Raw genomic sequence first — 22,961 nt, forward strand, 5'->3', positions numbered from 1 at the left:
AGCAGAAGCTAGACAGCCGTCTACCAGAGTCCAGGATGCTGTAGTTGATCCCGATATGGAGCAGGAGATTGGCCTGGAAGACCTTTAAAATCCCTCCCAACTAGGATTCCTCTTTGATCCTTACAATAACCCTTATGAGGTTGGTTAGGCTGAGAGGCACAAAGTCGCCTAGTTAGCCTCACAGCTGAGAAGAGGATTTGGACTTGGGTTCTTTTCCCACCACTCCTTTCTTTTCCCATCAACACTTTAACCACTATACTACACTTCTCATGCCTGTGCATGGATGTAGGTATGGCTATGAAGACTCTGATATGATCAGGAACTCTGGACATGCTCAAATTCAAACAAATGGATTGGGGCTTCCTCCAGAGCTGAAATGGCACGCAAAAGGGAGAAAAAGTGAATGTCAGACGTGACTGAAGGCTTTGGGGTGGGGCGGGGGAAGGATATGAATAGGTGGCAAGAAGTCTTGCTTTTGTTATGCAAGATAGCTGCCTCAGGCAGGACAAGGCCAATGAAGTTGCTATCAGAAAAGTACAGAAAGCAACATTGCCTCTAAGACCTTCATGAAAATTTAAAAAGAAATTACCCTCCATATCCCCCCTTCTGAGAATTTTTTGGAGAATATGGGGGGGAGGCATTATCTCCAAGTCTATCCTGACAGAAACTCAGAAAGTCAAATTTATTTAGTCAGAGAAGCAACCTCATCATCTGTCTATCCAGCTGTTCTTTAACACATTTTCATCTCCAGACAGCCAGAGACAAAAGAGCCAGGAAACCTGAAATGCCTGTCCCTGCAGCAGGGCCATCCCAGAGGACTGATGGGGCCCTGGGCAGGTGTGATGTTGGGGCCCCTCTCAAAGGACTCCTGCATGTGTGTACAGAGTGGGAGGGGGCATTTGTGAGCATTGTTGCATGGATGGTTCACAAGTAAATTCTCTCACATGTAGCTCCCTCTTGTCCAGTTTATCATGGTTGGTCTCTACATTTTGCAGTTCAATGGTCATCTTATAAACAAAATATCAACACTCCTGTTGAACAATGTGGCAGGACTGGAGATTACTGATATGCATAGGAGTTGAGGCAGGGGGTGCTCTTGCTTTGTGGGAGCCCAGGGCAAACTGCCCCAGTTGCCCCCCCCCCAGCCTTGCCCTCTGGCCTCAATTGATATGTTCCGCTTTTATATGCGACATGAACCCCACCGCCCATTGAGATCATCAGGAGAGGTCTGTCTGCAGTTGCTCCCAGCTCATCTGATGGCTATTCGGGGACGGGCCTTCTCCACTGCTGCCCCAAAGCTTTGGAACACACTCCCTGCTGAAAGAAGAACCTCCCCATCTCTGACAATTTTTTAAAAGTCTTTAAAGCTACATCTGTTCACCCAGGCTTTTAATTAAATACTGTTTTAATAGCATTAACATTATTTTAAATATTGTTTTAAGGTTTTAAATTGTTGCAATGTTTGAACTTTTTGTTGTCATTTATTTTAACCAATATTTTAATTTCTCCATTGTCATTTATTTGTTTTAACTGATGTTTTAACTTTTCTGTTGTCATTTTTTGTTGTAAACTGCTCAGAGACACAAGTTTTGAGCAGTATAAAAATATGTTAAATGGATAGATAGATAGATAGATAGATAGACCCCCCTTACCGTTGTAACTAATTCTAAAGGCAGCATTTTAAAAATGCGATCATATCCGAATTAGTCCCCTCATCCAAACTTCTCATACTCAAACAGCCACACACACACTTCTTAGCCGTTCAACCTGAATTCATTTTGCACCTGCTTTTAAAAAATCAAGAGTCATTGTAAGGGCATCCCTACGGGAAAAAGCTCTTAAAGAGACGCAATTATGCACATTTCGTCACACCAGCAGTTCAATTGCATGAGCCAAGCAACGCACAAGAAAGATCCTGAGGTTCCCACACACAAGTCTATCCTAAGAGTATGTTTACTCCGTTCCAATTAATTCAACAGGATTTACTCCCTAATAAAAACGATTGGGATCCGCAGCCAACAGCCTGAACTCGAAAACATACTCCTTACTTGGAAGCTCCGATGAGTTCAGTGGAGCTTCCTTCCGAGTAAGCATGACTGCGAATGGTGTATAACTTCTTGCACCCATTTCGGTCCTAGTCTAACAACCCGTCTTAATCGTTAAGCACGGATGAGGTTGCATTACTACCAGCTGAGCTCGACGCGAAGCTCCATTCATTCTTCCGCCTGATGTCTCGGTGACACGTGCTTATTAATCTCTCTTTGGACGCTGTGCGGTGCTTTAGGCTCCGCCTCTCGCTTCTTACAGGCTGGAGGCTCAGTGACGTCATGGAACCGAGGTTCCGTACGCTGGGAAGCGCTGCTGCCTGCTGAGTTCCTCCCCTCTAGAGGAATTCGGCAGCCGCGGTAGCAGTGCCGGAGAAAGATTTCTAAGGAACTTGTGCCGAGATCGCGGCGGAATTTGCTTCTGCGGCTCTTGTGGGTCTGGGAAGCTGCTGTAGCAGCAAACGCTCCCCGGAGCTTGGAACGCGATGAAGATGATGAGCTCCCCTTGGGCTCGATTTTATTCCAACAGCTGCTGCATGTGCTGCCATGTCCGCACTGGGACCATCATCCTCGGGGTCTGGTACCTGGTAAGGACAACGCTTTCCCGACGTGGGGCTCTGATGGTTAGAGCCAAGCAGCCGTAGCAGCCGCCGGCAGAAGCGAGTGGGGAGGAGGGTGCATTTGCATAGCCAGGGTGGGATGCTGCAGGGCGTTAAAGCTTGCGTGGGTGGGTGGGCGGGCGGGTGAGGGTCTTCCTCCTGTCTCTCCACTGGAAGGGCCGTTGCCCGATGCTGCAACTCCGCGCTCTTCTCTTAGCGCTGCACTCCCGGCTAGAAGCGGATCTCGCATCAGTAAACGTGATCGCCCGTCTCCATGTAATGGGCGTGGGAGAGGAGGAGTAGCCTTGCTCTAGCTTGCAGGGTAGGGTGACCAGAGAGTTTTCAAGCCGGCCAGGGCTGCTTCTGTGCCCATCGTTACTGAACTTAATAATAGTGTTGTGTGAAGTGCCGTTCCTTGGCGTCGTGGAATAGTACTTTACCGGTCAGAGAAAAAGCTTCACCTGTCGAATCCTGTGTCTCGCAGCCGTTAAAGAGACAGTAGCCCTGTTCTTTGTTGCCCCTGGTTACTCCTTAGTCGTCGTCGCTCGTATTTTGCCCTCTTTAATTTGAGAGCTAGTGAGAGCACCTCCCATTCTGGCTTGGTGCAGTGAGGGCTTAGCCGCCGAAGAAGCTTTTGATTGGTTGTTTTAGTGCCGTCAAGTCCTTGTCGAGTCTTGGCGACCACATAGATAGATTCTCTCCAGGATGATCTGTCTTCAACTTGGCCTTTAAGGTCTCTCAGTGGTGCATTCACTGCTGTCGTAATCGAATCCATCCACCTTGCTGCTGATCGTCCTCTTCTTCCCTTTCCCTCAACTTTTCCCAGTATTATGGACTTCTCAAGGGAGCTGGGTCTTCACATAATGTGTCCGAAGTATGATAGTTTGAGCCTGGTCATTGGTGCCTCGAGTGAAAATTCGGGATTTATTTGTTCTATGATCCGTTTGTTTGTTTTCCTGGCTGTCCATGGTATCCTCAAAAGCCTTCTCCAGTCCAGCACCAAAGTTCAAAAGCATCAATACTCGAAGAAACTTACAAACTCCTTTTAAAAAACACACACCAAAAAACCTAGATTTCATAGTTAACAGAATGAGAGTTGGAGTAGTGGTGATATGTGCCAGTGATGTCACAGGTACTACCCAGGAGATGCCCACTGCAGTTTACCCAGCTCTTGTAATCTTAGAGAATGATAGATAGATAGATAGATGTACCCATTGCTCATCCCATGTGTGGCAGCTCTCTTGAGAGTTTGCGAGTGAGCTGTTGGGAGGGGCAGAGGAAAGTGGAGGGGACAGGCATGCAGGCGGGGGGGGGAGAGAAAACAGCAGTGGCAGGGGGAGAAAGTGGTGGCAGCAGGAGAGAAGGTGGCAGTGGCTGGAGAGGGCTGAGAACAGAGGGAGAGCCAAGAGGGAGTGAGGAGAACTAGACCCGGGCCAGCTAGTTTTAATTATTTAACAGATTTATATACTGCCCAAATCTCACATCTCTGGGTGGCTTGCAATAAAATGCAGGTTAAAACAATTTAAAATGTTAAAACCATGATACATTCTATAAGTCTATGAATACAAATATGATGATTACTTATATACCACTTTTCAACAAAAGCTCCCAAAGCAGTTTGCAGAGAAATAAATAAATAAAATTTAAAAAACAAAAACAAAATGGCTCCCTGTTCCCAAAGGGCTCACAACCTTAAAAAGAAACATAAGATAGACACCAGCAACAGCCACTCCCTGTGCTGGGGAATTCTGCTTCGAAGACTTATAGAATTGCCCTGGGTAAACTAGCTGGAGAGAGATGTTGCGGTTTCATAGCAACAAAACAATGTAGTTTTACTTAGAAATATGTGATATCTCTGCAACAGAAGTACTGCTTGCAACAAATGAGTAACAAGTATGTACTTTTTATCTAGAAAAAGAGCATGGTGTGGGAAGGCTCTTGGTGGATGCACTGGGAATGGGATTTAATGTCTCTTCTTGGCCTCCTAGGAATAGTTTCTATATTTATTATGAACAAATGGATGGAGTTGGATTTGTCTTCTCATATTCAAGCACAAGTCTTATCTCTGCCATGGAGACATTGGGTAGCCTTGGGCAAGTTTCTCTCTGCCTCGGTTCTCTGTCTGTAAAATGGTAACATTAGTGGCCTGCTGCCCATGGCTGTTGTGAGGGGATGGTGATAAAGATTGTAGCAGTGCAATCCTGTGTGCGGCCGTCCAGTGGGGCTTATTTTCTAGTACGTGTGGTGTGCATAGGATTGTAGTCTAAAACACACTCTGTCTGAATGAATATGATGTAGTGGTTGGAGTTTCTGACTAGAATTGGTGTCTAAGTGGCGTGGAGGGGCAAACGTTCAAATTAACATTAGACCAAATCCAATGTGTCTAAACTGCCTCAGAGTTGTTGTGTGTGGTAAGATGGGGCAGGAACCATATGTACCAATGGAAGTACTTTTTCACACATTGCATAACTAGTATATGGAATTCTCTGCCATGGGATGTGGTGATGGCCTTTAACTTGGATAGCTTTAAACGGGGCTTAGACAAATTCATGGAAGACAGGTCTATCGATGGTTGCTAGTCTTGATGGCCATAGGCTACCTCCAGGCTCAGAGGCAGGATGCACACACAGTAATTTTAGCACGTGGATTCTTGAGGGCACAAATAGCAACTGAACTCACAAGTATCTATCTATATATTTCTTTCTCTAAGGCGTGCCTTCAAGAGAGTCCGCAGGGAAGTGGCGGCACCAGTGGACAGGCTTGCAGGCGAGGCAGGAAACAAAACTGTGGCGGGCGGGCGGGAGAAAATGGTAGTGTGTGGGGCGAGGAAGAAAGGAGCAGCGGGCAGGAAAGAAAAAAGCAGTGCGTGAGTGGGGGGAGAACTAGAGGCGCAGATGCTCTACACCTGGCCCAGATATGCCTGTGTCTGAAGCAGGGGTCATGCTCAGTTGCCCAGTGCAGGTCACAGTCACGTTTGGCCAGGTACAGTGACTACACCACTTGGAACAGACTAAAGAGGACTGTGGAGGCCCTGGACTTCTTGCCTGGAAGTCCAGGGGCAAGAGTGCCTCTGTGTAGATGCAGCATGTGCTAAGGCAGTGGTCTTCACGATTTTCCAAGCAGGGCCTGCTCTGGTGCAAAAAGGCAGATGCCTTCAAGGTAGGAGAAAAAACCCTTTGAGGTGAGAGCCATTTCCCACTGCGCTGACCTCTGCACCGTACAGTACTTTTCTCAGTGCTGTGAGGGCCCTTTAAGATAGACGGAGCCCTCTCTTAAGAGATAACACTTCCCAGCACTCTGCATGCTTTTCAAGATGGTACAGGGGTTCTTTTTCCCTCTCCCCCACCACTGGACAAGGCACAGCCCTGTACAGAGGGAACAGTTGCCTCCAATTGATTGATTCATTCATTCATTAGTTCATTCAGTTTTGAATTCTATACCACCCATCCAAAAATGGCCCAGGGCAGTTTACACAGTGAAATAACAAACAAATAAGATGTTTGATGCCAGGCAGGGGACTGCAGAGTATTCAGCTTTGGCTGAAGCTTCATGCAGGTCCAATAAGCAATTAGTCAGGGAGCTGCACTTAGGGTTGATGGGAATGGCCACTGCCCGCCTGCTCCCGCAGGGGTGGGGGGATGAGTCAGCCTTCTAATTCATCACCCCTTCCCTTCCAATAAGTGTTAGACTCTAACAGCAGCATGGCTGGAGGTTTTCAGTCATTTCTGCAGAGCATGCCATGGGTTGGAAGGGAAGAGAGCTAGCAGGGAAGAGAGCTAGTCTTGTGGTAGCAAGCATGACTTGTCCCCTTAAGCTAAGCAGGATCTGCCCTGGTTGCATATGAAAGGGAGACTAGAAGTGTGAGCGCTGTAAGATATTCCCCTTAGGGGGTGGAGCCACTCTGGGAAGAGCATCTAGGCTCCAAGTTCCTTCCTTGGCATCTCCAAGATAGGGCTGAGAGATTCCTGCCTGCAACCTTAAAAAAGCCGCTGCCAGTCTGGGTAGACAATACTGAGCTAGATGGACCAATGGTCTGACTCGGTATATGGCAGCTTCCGATGTTCTGTGTCCTATGAATTCTTCCAGCCCCATTGACAACTATATTTAAATCAAAGGAATTGGATTTTAAGCTAACATAGTCCAGTTTTGAGTCAATAGAATCAAACTATTCTCAATCTTGGCATTTTAACTTAACTGGTTTGCTGATGAGTTGCTACCTTACATGTACTGAGCTGATGTCCTCTTTTCAGCCTGGATGGAACAAAGTACCATAATGTTGATGCAGGTGTTGGTAAGGTTGTAAGAGCAACACCTGCATGTCAAATTTCTTTTAACATGAGAGAAGTCCTAGAGCTGTGGACTTCTACAGGATTAGGGCCATAAAAGAGGCTCTTTCAGGGAGGCCTGGAAAAGTTGTCATTTTTGAATGCAGTGTGAGGTGTGTGCAGTTACTCTTTCCCCACAAAGGCCTTGGCGTGTTCTGGAGTACAGAGGATAAAAATTGGTTGGTTAGCTTAATTTCAGGTTCATAGAAAAGCTGCCTTATGCCAAGTGAGACCATAGGTCCATCTCGCTCAGTATTGTCTACACAGACTGGCAGTGGCTTCTCCAAGGTTGCAGGCAGGAGTCTCTCTCAGCCCTATCTTGGAGATGCCAGAGAGGGAACTTGGAACTTTCTGCATGCAAGCATGCAGGCACTCTTCCCAGAGCGGCTCTACCCCCTAAGGGGAATATCTTACAGCGCTCACACTTCTAGTCTCCCTTTCATATGCAACCAGGGCAGATACTGCTTAGCTTAAGGGGACAAGTCATGCTTGCTACCACAAGACTAGCTCTCTTCCCTGCTAGCTCTCTTCCCTTCCAACCCATGGCTTGCTCTGCAGAAATGACAGAAAACCTCCAGCCATGCTGCTGTTAGAGCCTAACACTTATTGGAAGGGAAGGGGCGATGAATTAGAAGGCTGACTCATCCCCCCACCCCAAGATACACCAACAGCCCTGTGGGAGCAGGCGGGTAGTGGCAGTTCCCATCTTTAAGTTTTAAAGGTTTTAAAGTTGTTAATCACTGGGTATAATCGCCTTCTTCCATTAAGCGGAGCACAGAGCAGTTTTGTGCCCTAAAGCAAGACAAATTAGAATTTTAGCTTCCTTCAGATATTTGGTGTGTGGGGGGGGGATTTCTTCATGACAGATCCATTCTCTTAACATTTCTCTCCTGCTGTTAAGGAAGAATATATTCTTTTATAAGTCTAGTTCTAACCAAAAGTTTGAGAAATACAACCTTAATATATTCTCTCAAAAGTTAGGCTGCTGTGAGGACTCATAAAGCTAAGAACTAGCATAGGTTATCTTATAGAAACACAGATGTTTAGATGTTAAACATACTCATTTTACTCAAGTTGGATTCTGTGCTCTGTCTGCAGCATCCCAAAGGCTTTATGGCCCATCTGTGAAGGAACCCGCTGTGTGCTTACAAAGAGTGGCAGCCTAAGGGAATTACTGTGTCTTATAAAGAATTATGTTGCTAATAATACATCTCTTCAGAGCTCTCTCTGCAGAAATAACCACCCTTCTGAAAAGCAGCATGAGCTGAAGTCAGCACCCCACAGAAGCACAATGAAGAGATGCCAAACTATGGCTCCTGTTAGAAAGGGCAGTGAACATACATGAGAGGCAAAGTCTGAGCCAAGATCCTGGAAGGAAGCATGGATGGAAAGCAAAGAGGGGTGATGGAATTATTGTAGAGCAGCAAAAATAAGACTACGGGAGAAGAGCTGGTCTTGTGGTAAAGTGGCGACATTGGTGTTGATATAGCAAGCATGAATTGTCCCTCTTGCTAAGCAGGGATCCACTCTGGTTTGCATTTGAATGGGAGACTGCATGTGTTAGCACTGTAAGATAGCGATTATACCCAGTGATTAACAACTTTAAAACCGTGTGAGAAAGATCTGCTAGCAGGTTTTTCTAAATATTGATTTTGCAGTAGCACTGCTTTAAAGATTTTAAAAGGGTTTGCTTGAAACTCCAGGAAGGTTTTATTCAGTACAAAGTATTGTGTAACTTCTTAAGGTGCAGCTGAATTTGAAATGAGAGCTTCAGTCTAACCCAATTAAAGAATCTGATTTATTAATATGACTTTTGATTGACTTCAGCATGTCCAGGATTTAACCACATCCCATCCATGCAGTGAGTGTTTAGCATGAACTCTATTAGTTCATGAAGACACATGCACCCCCTCCTTTGTCTGGAAGCTCACCAGAAAGACAAAAAAGTAAATCCAACATTGTGAACTGTAGAACGCACACCACAAAACATTCTGTGTGCTTGCTTGTGTTGTGACGTGCCAGACCTGAGTTCACATTCCCTGTTCAGCCCTGAAACCCCTTGATGTGATTGTGGGCCACTTGCTTCTCTCCTAGGTTAACCTACCTCACAGGGTTGTTGTGAAGGTAAACATATAACCAATTGGGGTTGTAATTAAAAGGGATGCAGATTTAGTTTAGACATTATGATGAAGTTCCACATTCTTAGAGCGGTGGGACAGTCTGCCTTGTATAGTGGTTTATATTTCATTTATCATTAATTTGGGCAAACATATATTGGTTTGAAGCCTGGCTGAAGTCGATGCCTAACTTGCCATTATAATTTCCATGGGACTTTCTCAAGTACATCTAGTCAGGATGTCAGTCACAAGCTGCTGCCAGTCTGTATGGACAATACTGAGCTAGATAGACCAATGGTCTGACTCTGTATACAGCAGCTTCCTATGTTCCTACAAGGCTGGTGCTAAGAGCATGGCACTGTCTCCATCAATGGAACTGGGCTGGGCCTCTTGCTTCAGCTGCCCTCCAACTCAGCCAGCCCTGTAGTGTGCTCTGCTTTGCCAAGCAGAGGGTTCTCTCTGACCTCACCGGCCTCACAGGGTGGTTGTGAGGGTAAAAGTCACCATGTACACCTCTCTGGGCTCCTTTGTGGGAGAGGGAGGGGGAGAGGGAGAGATAAATGGGTTGACGTGACAAAGAAGCAGCTTGAGCCTCGACAATGTGGCGAAGCTCCCAAATCTTAGAGCTGTTTAACCGTGGTGGGACAGTCTGCCTTGTATGGAGGTGGTGAACTGTGCAGTTGACTTTTATTTATTTTATTTATTTAACATACTTTTATACTGCCCGAAACTTGCCTCTTTCAGCATGCTTCTTAGGCCTTGTCACCATTTACGTTCAAAGATCAGCACAGAAAAGGGGCCACTTGCTTATCTCTCAGCTTAACCGACCTTACAGGGTGGTTGTGACGATCACAATAACCGCGCAAGCCTCTCCGGCCTCCTTGGGCTCCAAACCAGTGTTCTTTCTCTCTCTTTTCATCTGGGTGCGGAATGAGTTTTTTGTTCTGAGCGGCAATATCAAGGCAGTGTGTGCATACAAGCATTCAAAATGAGGCCTTCTTGATTCAACCTGAGCAGGATCTAAAATTAGCTGAGCGGACATAAAAACAAACTTGTGACTGTGTGCATGTGTTCCCTTAGTGGGAACATTGCTCCAAATGCCATTGTAGCTGGGGATGATAGGAGTTGTAGTCCAACGACATCTTGGGGGTCCATGGTTTAGAACCGGAAGAGGATTTCTAGCACTATACCTCCCCCAGGTTTGTTTAAAAATCCTGTAAGGTCCTATAGCAAATGTTCCACATTACCTGCCTCATGTGAACTGGGGGTTTTGGCTAGAAAAATAACCTAGATAGGCCTATATCTAGCCCCTGGTGGCGCAGTGGTAAAACTGCCGCCCTGTAACCAGAAGGTTACAAGATCGATCCTGACCAGGGGCTCAAGGTTGACTCAGCCTTCCATCCTTCCGAGGTCGGTAAAATGAGTACCCAGAATGTTGGGGGCAATATGCTAAATCATTGTAAACCGCTTAGAGAGCTCCGGCTATAGAGCGGTATATAAATGTAAGTGCTAGTGCTATTGCTATATGTGCATGTGCACACTGTGTGTGTGTGTGTGTGTGTGTGTACACACACACGTGCGCGCACACTTATTTATTTACTTATTTTATTCCTATCATACTTTGGAGTATGAGCAAGGACAGGGCCTCAACCCAAATAGCTACAGGATCTTGATTGATCCTGTCTGCTCCTGCTGTGCCTGCCTGTCTTGCTGCAGTATCCCAATCCCCATACTGCACTTCTCTGTGTGTCCCTTGGTCTCTCAGGCCATGAGTCAGTCAGCAGCCCAGATCTTCCCCCTCACCCAGCTCTCTGCCCTTGTGCCTGCTGGGCTGCTGGAGAGACGCACACAATACACAATTCACAATACACAAGTGGTGGTGGTGGTGGTGGTTCATGTGTAGCAAGGAACCCTGCTCTGCTCTGGTTGGCTCAGCTCCTGTGGTTGCTTGCCTGTGTATCCTCCTCCTCACAGATCTGAATCCCCCATCCTTGTGCTCAACAGGCAAGCTGCTACATCACCTATAGATCACACAACAGCATGTGTGGAGGAGGTGTGCTGGGCTGGAATGCTCTCTGCTGCAATGCTTACTCTCATAGCCACTAGATAGACTATCAATGGCTACTGGTCTGGTGGCTGTGGGCCACCTCTAGCCTTGGAGGCATGATGCCTCTCAATACCAGTTCCAGGGGAGCAACAGCAAGAGAGAAGGCATGCCCTTGCCTGTGAGCTCCCCAGAGGCATCTGGTGGGCCACTGTGTGAAACAGGATGTCGGACTAGATAGGCCTTGGGCCTGATCCAGCAGGGCTGTTCTTATGTACTCAGTGGTTCCGCCTTTCCTCTTCTTGCTTTATTTTTCAGGCAACACAGCTTCCAAAGGGGCTGGGGACTGTGCCTTGAACCTTGAATTAGTGCAACTTGAAGATGTCTCTCTCTTTTTTTTTTAAGATGTAAGGACTTGGGTCTGTTGGGAATGTACCCATTTTATCTATACCTCTCCCTCTGCTTCCTAGAGTCAACATCTGTAGTGTTGTGCAATCCCCACAGGTATGTTTCCCAGACTATGGGAAACACCTATATTGGGCAGCAGCGATATTATAGGAAGATGCTGAAAGGCATCATCTCATACAGCGCAGGAGATGGCAATGGTAAACCCCTCCTGTATTCTATCAAAGAAAACCACAGGGCTCTGCAGTCCACACTGACTCAAGGGCACAACTTTACTTTAACTTTACTCTAACCCTCATACCAATCTGCATGTTTCAGAACAGAACCTGTAAGTGGATAGATCTATGTCCTTAGTGATCTCTGGCTCAACTTAAGTTTTGAGTTGCCTTCAGTTGTTCTGACAACCTAAATGAAGAAAATTTTAAAGTGGCACCAATTGTGTCTCATTAAGATGGGAGAGAGTGAAAGCTTGGTTGGCTGCATGATATGAGGAACCAATTCCATTTTTCTAGCATCAACCAGATGATTCAGCGAAAGCAAAGGGGTGTGTATGTTGGTTGGTTGGTTCCTCACAAACTTTTGAGAGGAGAGCTGGTCTTGTGGTAGCAAGCATGACTTGTCCCCATAGCTAAGCAGGGTCTGCCCTGGTTGCATCTGAATGGGAGACTTGATGTGTGAGCACTACAAGATGTAGTGTGAGCACTACAAGGGGATGAAGCCGCTCTGGGAAGAGCAGAAGGTTTCAAGTTCTCCAAGATAGGGCTGAGAGATGCCTGCCTGCAACCTTGGAGAAGTCGCTGCCAGTCTGTGAAGACAATACTGAGCTAGATAGACCAATGGTCTGACTCGGTATATGGCAGTTTCCTATGTTCCTAACTTTAGTTCAAAAATAAGCTTTCTAGAGGCAAGGACTTCTTGCATCAAAAACAGAGGTTTGTTGCAGCCCCCTCCCCATCCCTTTCTTTATGAATAACAGAGGGGGGAATTTAAACTTCAGTGTGGGTTTTTTCTTTAAGAAATGTTCTTTGAGAATGGTCTAGGGGGAAAGGGTACATGGGGGCAGGGGATATGAAATAGTAGGAGGCAGACATGGAGGTGCAGTTATGCAATCCAGGATCACATTCATTACATGCCCCCACAATCCAATCCTTTTTTGTTATGCTCTTTCCAGCTAATATGTGTTAACACCTGAAGGAATGAGCTTATTTTTTCCCCTTTACATTGGCAGGTTACTTCTTCAGGAAGTAAAGAAGAGTCAGCCTTGGGTGCTGACTGCATGCATATGAATTTCTAAGGGCCATTGAGCAAATACCTTTCTTAGTCTTGTCCAGAGTCTCCTACAGCTGTGAAATAACTCAGCTGCTTACTACGATTTCTTTGTCCTTCCCTTCAATATTTGCCTGACTGAAAATGTCTAAACATGAGATTGCATGTAGATCATTTAATCAGAGCCAGTGTGTTGTAATGTAGAGTCTTGAACGAGGAGGAGGCCTGCATTCAAACCCCCACTCTGAGCCATGAAGCTCATTGAGTGACTTTGGGCCAGTCACTTCTCTCTCAGCTTAACCTACCTCAAAGGGTTGCTGTGGGAATAGACATACGCATGTACACCTCTCTAGGCTCTTTGGGGGAAGAGAGGCATAAAAATGTAAAAATATACAAAGAGTTGTCAATAAGTAGACAGCACGAAATGATACAAAGAAAGAGAGATCATGCAAACAGTTCCAAGAGTTGCCTTCCACTGCAGTGAGAGAAAGAGAGTATATAAACTTCTTTTAAAAAGGAACATTTGGTCTACCTAAAGTCATAGTAGGGATTAAACTATATCTTTTGCCACACATTTACCATTTCATGTATTGCCATACGTTTACCATTTTACATACAAATACCTAATGGCGCAGGAGAGAAGTAACTTGCCTAGGGACTAAGAGGTTGCTGGTTTGAATCCCCGCTGGTATGTTTCCCAGACAACGGGAAACTCCTATATTGAGCAGCAGCGATATTGGAAGAAGCTGAAAGGCGGCATCATCTTATACTGCACAGGAGATGGCAATGGTAAACCCCTCCTGTATTCTTCCAAAGAAAACCACAGGGCTCTGTGGTCGCCAGGAGTTGACACCAACTCAAGGGCACAACTTCACTTTGCTTTATTTGAATAAAACTCTTAAGCTTTAAAATGTGTGGTCATTGAGTTTTGGGTTTGATCATACAAAAAGCCTACTGAGGCTTTTTGAAGAACTGAGTTTTCAGTGGGGAGCCGCAGATCTGTAGCAACACTGCAGAACTTTGCCCTCTGCTTGCAGTCGTTGCACTACAACTCCCATCATCTACAGCCACAGGGGGAAAGCATCAGGGATGATGGGAGTTGGTCTAGCAGTAGATGGGAGCCTCCCATCATCCCCTGCTGCAATGGCCTTTGGAGCCCAGAGATGGTGGTGGTTTTTATTCTCACAATCACCTTGTGAGGTGAGTGGTCTTCATGGCAATTTTGAACTCAGGCTTCCCTGGTCTGGTCATAAATACAGCTGTCCTGTGGTGGACACAATACAAGCAACACGTAAAATGTGGCATTTTATTACATTTCACAATGCTGGGTTTAATTTTACTATTCAATGTTCAGTGATTAATAAAAACTCAAATTAATAAAGAGAAATTCTCACTGAATCATTTTATTTTTCTGTAAATTCAAGTGGAGAACATGAAGTCACAGTGATAATGGGCAATCATTGCCACACAATCAACTGGATCTGCATAATTTACAAGTGAACAGGTGGCCCTTCATGTGCAAATGAGGCTGCAGGGAGAATCATTTGGGGAATATTTTAAGGTTCAGCAGAATCTGCCGAATGCATGGATAATGTTTGGGAGCACATTCTCTGCAAAGCTAGTTAGAACAGTGGAGCTTCTGTGTCCCACTTTCCTAACACTGAGAATTCACCACAGAATAATGTGCAGAGACTGATTGCAGCCTGCCTGCTGCCCTGTGAGAGGATCTGCGGATTGGGATACTAATCTCATGCGAGCTCTCCCAGCTTTAAGACTTGCAAATGCGGCTTTGTTTCCAGTTCTGTGTGTCCTGGAGGGAGACCAGAGTGGCCTTCATGAGAACTAGGGTATCTTCTAAATGTGGCTTCCATGCTTGGGAATGCCATCTCCTTGGAGGTTTGTTGGGCTTCGCCCTCTCCCTCTCCTGGGCAGATGAAGGCCTTTCTGTTCCAAGGACTTTTTAGCTATTTTTTGAAAGAGTGCTTCGTACATTAACGGAATGAATGAGGGCATGGGATTGTGTCCATTAATCTTTCCTCTGTCACGGTTGCCACCAACTTTATTTGTATAATAATACCTGTGTAGAAACCCCATACCTCAGGGGTAAGCAGTGTGTGGCTCTCCAGATATTGCTGACTACAATTCCCATCACCCCCAGCCACAACCTATTACAACTAGGGATGATGGGAGTTCGCCAACACCTGCCTTACAGCTTTCCACCAAAGGTGTGGCTGTCTGCGGCAGGGCTGGGAGGCCTAGTCTTACTCCCCTGGAGTGCTTATATGAAAAGATCACTTGAGTGGTTAACTTGCTGCTGTTTGATTGGTTATTGTTGATTAGTTTGTTGCCACCATGTTCTACCATATTAGTTTGTTGCCACCATGTTCTACCATCTCCATTGATTGATTGCATTTCTATTCCGCCTCATCCAAAGGCTCTGGGCAGTGCACAACAACAAAACAAAAACCTGCACACAATTTAAAACAGTCAACTTAAAATAATACAAATAAAACATTTTAAAACAGTTTAAAACCATTAAAATAGTTGGAAACACTTAAAGGCAATTGTAAAACCCTGGAAGGCCAGACCAGACAAATAGGTTTTAAGGGTTCTCTTGAAGGCCAACAATGATCAACCCACATATTTCTGCCGGGCCCAGAGCAGCTACACAGAAGGTCCAGTTCTGATGCCACCAGACTCTTTGCTAAGTGGGAGGAGCTGATGCAACAGGTATCCCTTCCTTCTCATTCAGATCAGCTCAGGGGTGAGGAAGATGCAACTTGGCCCACAGAACAACTTGGTACCACCCTTGCGAACAGGCCTCTCAAGAAAGCATTCTGAAGTTCAGGCACTGTGATTTAAGAAAGCCCTATCTATTGTGCTTGTCTGATGTACCATAGCAGGCTCTTGAGTGTTGGGATGAGGATTAAGAAAAAGACAAACAAAAAAAGTGTGGAGGCACCAGACCAAGAGCAAAACATTTCATCAGAGTGCTGGGAGTAAGAGACACTTATTGATTTATTCTTGGGCAACCTTACAAGAATAAAGACTATTGTTCTAGGCACTCTGACAAAGTAGTTTTCTCTAATTCTTTTGTGAAGATAGAGGCCAACAAAGGATAGGCATGATCCAACACAACTTAGGCACTTCTAAGTTCAGTGACTTCAGTAGGAGAATTTAGTAGGTACAGCCTTAAGACTGAAATGTTGTTCACCTTTTCTTAAAGTTCCATTCAACTCAATGAGACTTGTTTCTGTGTATGGAATGGTAAAAGGCCCTTTGAAGGGGTGTGGTTCAGTTGCAGAGCACATACTTTGTACAGAGAAGGTTCTCTGTTCAGTTCTTGGTGTCTTCAGAGCTGTTAACAGTGAGTTGTGGTCAGTACTGAGCTAGATGGATCACTGGCTTTTTGGCAGAAGGCAGCTGCATATGTTCATAGATGCATAGGACTGGGCTGCACACAGACTTGATTGTTCCCATTTTAACAAGTTTGTAACTTTTATCTACTGTTCTAGTTCCTGTTGTGTCCTGAAAATTTCTACCAGGACAATAGCTTTATTAACACAAGCCTTAGATGAACTGGAAGTTCAGTAACATATTGCAGAAAGGAGGTTGCCAGGAAATCTTGGCTTTGGAAACGACCCAGCTTCTGTTGTGATTTGGCATATCTTGCTGACACTAAGAGAAACCTACTCCTCAGAAGTAAATGATGACATTTTTCTGGGATTCAGAATTAAGGCCAGCTCAGATTATGAAAATTTGCTGACAAACATTCAACCACCATTGGTAGAGATCAGATATCATCTTTGAGAGTCAAGGTTGCTCAGAGCTTTGCATTTCCAGAATGACAATGCAGAGAAATGCAGATTCTAGCCAGATTTATTTATTGGAAGAAAACATACCGTACATTCTAAAAAAATCCTCTGGCAAATATTGAATCTGAAACGACTGTAGGGCATTCTGCCTAAATATATGAAATTGTGTACTTAAGATTAAACTGACAATAACTTTTAAATCACATAAAACTGTTGTAATGCCATAAAGCAGGCATTAGGTTGTTAATGGCAGATGGATTTAGCTACGTATTGCATGGGAGCTAAGAAAAATTTTAAGGCACGTTTGGTAGTATTTGGAATATTTACACTGAGGGAAATAAGTATTTGATCCCCTGCTGATTTTGTCCGTTTGCCCTCTGACACAGAAATGACCAGGCTATAATTGGAATGGTAGGTTTATTGTAGCTGTGAGAGACAGAATAACAACAAACAAACCCTCAAAAGCCCAGTGCCCAAAAGTCAGCAATGGATTTGCATTGTAGTGAGGGAAATAAGTATTCGATCCCCTATCAACCAGCAAGATTTCAGGCTCCCAGGTGTCTTTTCACTATATGCAGGTAACGAGCTGAGATGAGGAACACCCTCTGTAAGGGAGTGCTCCTAATCCCAGCTTGTTACAGTACCTGTATAAAAGACACCTGTCCATAGAAGCAAGCAATCACTCAGCTTCCAAACGCACCACCATGCCCAAGACCAAAGAGCTGTCGAAGGATGTCAGGGACAAGGTTGTAGACCTGCACAAGGCTGGACTGGGCTACAAGACTATCGCCAAGCAGCTTGTTGAGAAGGTGACTACAGTTGGCACGATAACTTGCAAATGGAAGAAACACAAAATAACTGTCAATCTCCCTCGGTCTGGGGCTCCATGCAAGATCTCACCTCGAGGAGTTGCAATGATCATGAGAATGGTGACAAAGCAGCCCAGAACTACACAGGGGGAACTTGTCAATGATCTCAGGGCAGCTGGAACCATAGTCACCAAGAAAACAATTGGTAACACACTACGCCGTGAAGGACTGAAATCTTGCAGTGCCCGCAAGGTCCCCCTGCTCAAGGCAGCACATGTACAGGCCCGTCTGCAGTTTGCCAATGCACATCTGAATGATCCAGAGGAGAACTGGGTGTGAGACCAAAATCGAGCTCTTTGGCATCAACTCAACTCGCCGTGTGTGGAGGAGGAGGAATGCTGCCTATGAGCCCAAGAACACCATCCCCACCATCAAACATGGAGGTGGACACATTATGCTTTGGGGGTGTTTTTCTGCTAAGGGGACAGGACACCTTCACCGCATCGAAGGGACGATGGACAGGACCATGTACCGTCAGATCATGGGTGAGCACCTCTTTCCCTCAGCCAGGGCATTGAGAATGGGTTGTGGATGGGTATTCCAGCATGACAATGACCCAAAACACACAGCCAAGGCAACAAAGGAGTGGCTCAAGAAAAAGCACATGAAGGTCCTGGAGTGGCCCAGCCAGTCTCCAGACCTTAATCCCATAGAAAATCTGTGGAGGGAGCTGAAGGTTCAGGTTGCCAAACATCAGCCTCAAAACCTTTCTGACTTGGAGAGGATCTGCAAAGAGGAGTGGGACAACATCCCTCCTGGGTTGTGTGCAAACCTGATGGCCAACTACAAGAAACATCTGACCTCTGTGATTGCCAACAATCAGAAGAATTAGAAGCCTTCCTAAAGTCATTTGCAGCCTGAGCCCGGCAGGGAAGGGGGCGGGAGGATATCTCCCCGCCGCCCACCCGCTCGCCTCTGAAGTTATCAATCTGGGCCCGGGGTGAGATTTAAGGGGGCGGGAGGGGGCTTTAAGGGGGCGGGAGGGGGCTTCAAGGGGGCGGCAGCAGCAGGGGGCCGGGGCTACAAGGGGGCAGCCATTTTTTTAACTGGAGGAGCCATCGGAGGAGCCGCCAACGGAGGAGCGATTATTAGAATAATTACAGCTGCAGCGTGTGGAAAGCGCGGGAGGGGTAAGTAAAGCCCCCCCCCACCCTTGATGGAACCCCCCACCCTACCCTCCCAAACCAAAACCACCCCGTGACCGGACCGGTCTGGAGGCCTTTAGAATGGCCTCCGAACCGGTCCATGCACATTCCTAGCTGACTTTTGGGCACTGGGCTTTTGAGGGTTTGTTTGTTGTTGTTCTGTCTCTCACAGCTACAATAAACCTACCATTCCAATTATAGCCTGCTCATTTCTGTGTCAGAGGGCAAACAGACAAAATCAGCAGGGGATCAAATACTTATTTCCCTCACTGTATAGGGCTAGAAAAGTCTTTTTTTTTCCCCCACCCCTTCTTTTCCTTTCATTTTGTTAATGCATTTCTACTGTAGCTGCAAAGCCTTAATTTTATGTTGTAAAGGTTTTCTGAAGCTTTTTCTAGAATTGTATGAGTTTGACTGTGAGCATAGATGAAATCTCTGGCTCAAGATCAAGTGGCCGCCAGATCCATCATAAAAAGCTTTTATGAATATTTATGAATGGACACTTCAGATATGAATTAAGCAGATTGTGGCTGCATTTATACTGGGGTGTGTGGTCATGAGTGCTGTTGAAAAATACCTTTCAGTCCAAAATTAATCTATTTTGAATACTTTTTCAAGATTGAAAATGGAGACAGGCTATTTTGCTAAATTGGGAGCGAATTTTTGCAAGCTAAATTGGATCTACATGCTGGCCAAGGTTTGTTTGATTTACAGGTGGGTTGTGTCAAAAATAGCCAGCCTTACTAACATCCATCCCTTGTATTCCCAAGCAAATGGCTTTAATTATGAATCTGAAGCAACAAAGCTCTTAGGGCAACATTTCCAAAACCTTTAATACGTGGGGACCATTTGTTTCCTAGACTAAATCTGGAGATATTCTTCATTCATAGATAAGTACAGACTTCCTTGAATTGCTGAAACAATGGCTAAGCATCCTCTTTGTAACTGCAGGATAACCCGGTTAATATTGCTTTCCAGTATCCTGTTGTCCAGGATGGGATAGTGTTGTCAACTTATAGAACTTTCCTCCTCCATTAGCTGCAGTGCAAGCTGCACTGCAAGCTGCACTGGAGAATTCTAGTCCTCCTGTCCCTTCCTTTCAACAGAGGCCATGCATCTGTAGGATGCTGAATTCACTATACATGTCTCTCATGTTGGCATGCAACACCTGCAGCTGGGTAGGATATGGGGATGCTTTCCCTTTGTAGGCCGCTTACTATCTGTTCTGCATCCTGCTGCTGTCTTGTGTTGATGTCACTGTACATGTGTTCAGAGAAGGAGGAAGAATCATTGCTGCACAGGGCCCTTCTAGTGTCTGAGAATACAATATAGTTTCCAAAAGCATTGTTTGTGAGGGATGTTGGAGACCTATGGTGTGTGATCAAGAAGAGGGGTTTGGAAAGTGCATCTTAAGATAGCTTGAGGTGGCTTTCCCAAGGATGGAGCTCTGAGCACCTCTATATAAGCAGGGTTGCCAGTTGTTCTTGGTATACCTGGGGGGAATTCTGGCCTCTTCTTTTGGTCTAAATCAATGTACTTGTGCCTGAGTGGTCCTTCACTTTTATTTAGATTTTGTTTTCCCCCTGTGGAATTGAAAAGGCAATGCCAAAGGCTGTGGAATGCCAAAGGCAGCGAACATGGGCTTTGAGTCTCCCATCCAAACGTTGAGCATGCCCGGATTAATGTAGGTCTAACAAGGATGCTGTGTACTATGCCTTCAGACCATCATTCTAGTCCCAAGGATAACTGGCTACTTGCATCTTCTCATCATTATCCCAAATGCTGCAGTAGAATTCCTGTGGTCATCCTTGTACACAATATTGCTATTCAGAAATATGTTAATTCCCTAATGCTGCCTGGCCAGTAATAGAATCTGCTGTACCAGTTTGTAGAGCTGGCAATTATACACATACACAAATGCTATCCCCTTTCTGGGGGAAACTGGATAGCGTTCTTTGTTGGTGGTTATGCATGCAGATAGTCACCCTGAGCCATTTTCCATTTAGTGGATTTAAAGAGATGGTTATTTCAGCAAAGACCTCATTCAGTCAAGCATTATAATCTGTTTGCTTTGTAAAAAGAACTCAACACAAGTTCAGTGCTTTCCTGAACAAAATATGAATCACCAGCATTTTATTTAAAATGCAGTTGCAGTGATAGCCTGCTGAATATGGGTTGGCAAAAACTATTGAGGCTTTTCAGATGTACTGTGTCTTTAAGTAGTTTCTTCCTTGCAACTTCTAGCCCCGTATGTGGCTTCCTGTTCAGCACAGCAGCATTACTCATGGAAAGCACCTTGGTTGCCCCTTGATTAGTTGGTTCTTGTTACCTAGGGAGGAGGTTGAGGTACAATTAATCACTAACTCTACCGTGACACTCTGTAGATGCAAAAGCTGGACTTTGAAGAAGCAAGATAGACAAAGCATTGATGCTTTTAACTTTGGTGCTGAAGAAGACTTTTGAGGATACCATGGACAGCCAAGAAAACAAACAAATGGATCATAGAACAAGTCAATCCAGAACTTTCACTTGAGGCACAAATGACCAGGCTCAAACTATCATACTTGGGACACATTATGCGAAGACCCAGCTCCCTTGAGAAGTCCATAATGCTGGGGAAAGATGAAGGAAAGAGAAGAAGAGGACAACCAGCAGCAAGGTGGATGGACTCTATTATGACAGCAATGAATGCACCACTGAAAGGCTAAGCTGAAGACAGATCATCCTGGAGAGAATCTATCTATGTGGTCACTTAGCTAAGAGTTGACACTGACTTGAGGGCACTTAATCAATCAATCAATCAATCAATTGACTGTGACCCTGAGTATATGTAGCCCTGTATGGATAGGGAGTACATTCAATTATTTTTGGCCCTGGTGCATTGCCATAGGGAAGAATTATGAGGGAGAGGCTTTGTAAGGAGAAGGAAGGAGTGAGATTAAGAAGGTCAGAGACTGAATTGTTAAAAAGGAGAAGATAATATCAGCTTTCGGCTTCCCAGCCTTATTCACTTAGCCACATAATCAGCACCAAGAGCCATGGAGTCTGGGCCTAAGATCTGCAACGAGTCTTGAAGAGCATCTGTTCAATCTATCCTGTTGGATTTTTTTAAAAAACAACACTCTGCAAGGAGGAGAGACGGTCTTGTGGTAACAAGCATGAATTGTCCACTTTACTAATTAGAGACCACCCTGGTATGGATTTGAATGGGGGATTACATGCATGAGCACTGTAAGATACTCCCCTTAGGTGGTGATGGGGCCACTCTGGAAAGAGCACTTGCATGGAGAAGGTCCCCAGTTTGCTCTCTGGCATCTCCAAGACAGGGCTGAGAGAGACTCCTGCCTGCAACCTTGGAGAGGCCACTACCAGTCTGAGTAGGCAATACTGAGCTAGATGGACCAATGGTCTGACTCAGTAGAAGGCAGCTTCCCATGTTCCTATGAGACTCCTGTGGTCTGTTCTGAACAAGGGATTGGGTTTTTAAATATGTGTTAAAAGGTATCAGTTTATGTTGATTGATTTTTTAAAAAATGATTAAATTTGCCTCTTAATTCACTTCATTATTGGTCTCCAGAGTGTGAGGTCTGGGGGGAAATCAGAGAGTTACACTATGCCATCCTGATGGAGCCAGAGCTCAATGGTACAGCATGTGCTTTGCATTCAGAAGGTCCCAGATTAAATCCCTGGCATTTCCAAGTTGGACTGGGAAAGACCCCTGTCTGGACCTTGGAAAGCTGCCACATGGTGTGTGTTGACACTACTGAGCTACATGGGTCCATGGGATGATTAGGTACAAGGCACTTTCTTATTGCCAAAGGCAGAAGCCACAAAAAGGAAAAAGCTAATTAAAGTTGTGTAGGACCCCTGCCAACTAGGATATACTTTGAGTAAATATTATAGAAGAATCTTGGCCATAGGGATGGGCACTGATGAATTGTAAAGTGCTGTGTGCAACTCCATGCTTAACTTCGCTTCTAGCTAATTGGAGAAATACAATGCCTTGGCAGCACTAATTCTGTGGAAGCAACCTGTGTCGAAAGGAGCTGTCCAGCATTTCAGCTTGACTCTTCTTAAATTTTCATCTAAAATTTAAGGGAAACCGTAATGGAGGTCCACATGGCTGAAAAACAGATCCATTGTTTAGTCAGGAGTAGGGATGTGCACGGAACAGGATTTGTGTTCGGTTCTAAGCTTGGAATGCAAATGCCCAGAACAACTGGTTGAGCCAGTTATTTTGACAGAATGTGCTCACAATGTTTTGAGTGCTCCAATCACAATTTTGGACTCCCAGCAAGGGGCTGTAGTAGGTACCTTTTAAAAAAATAATT

At 45.3% G+C, this 22,961-nt stretch overlaps 1 protein-coding gene across 2 annotated transcripts in view; it reads left to right on the top strand.

Annotated features, from left to right (window-relative positions):
* The first annotated feature begins 2,304 nt into the window (after nucleotides 1-2,304).
* LAPTM4B (lysosomal protein transmembrane 4 beta) overlaps nucleotides 2,305-22,961 on the top strand; it is a 103,293-nt gene continuing 82,636 nt past the window's right edge. Inside the window, exon 1 of one of the 2 annotated variants that reach the window (XM_053247869.1) lies at nucleotides 2,305-2,632. In XM_053247869.1, coding sequence (XP_053103844.1) covers nucleotides 2,531-2,632 — 102 coding nt within the window. In that variant the 5' untranslated portion in view covers nucleotides 2,305-2,530. The remainder of the gene's footprint in view (nucleotides 2,633-22,961) is intronic. The other variant, XM_053247868.1, reaches the window with a different exon arrangement.

This window comes from Hemicordylus capensis, chromosome 4, assembly GCF_027244095.1.
Source record: "Hemicordylus capensis ecotype Gifberg chromosome 4, rHemCap1.1.pri, whole genome shotgun sequence".
In the NCBI taxonomy this organism is placed as follows: Eukaryota; Metazoa; Chordata; class Lepidosauria; order Squamata; family Cordylidae; genus Hemicordylus; species Hemicordylus capensis.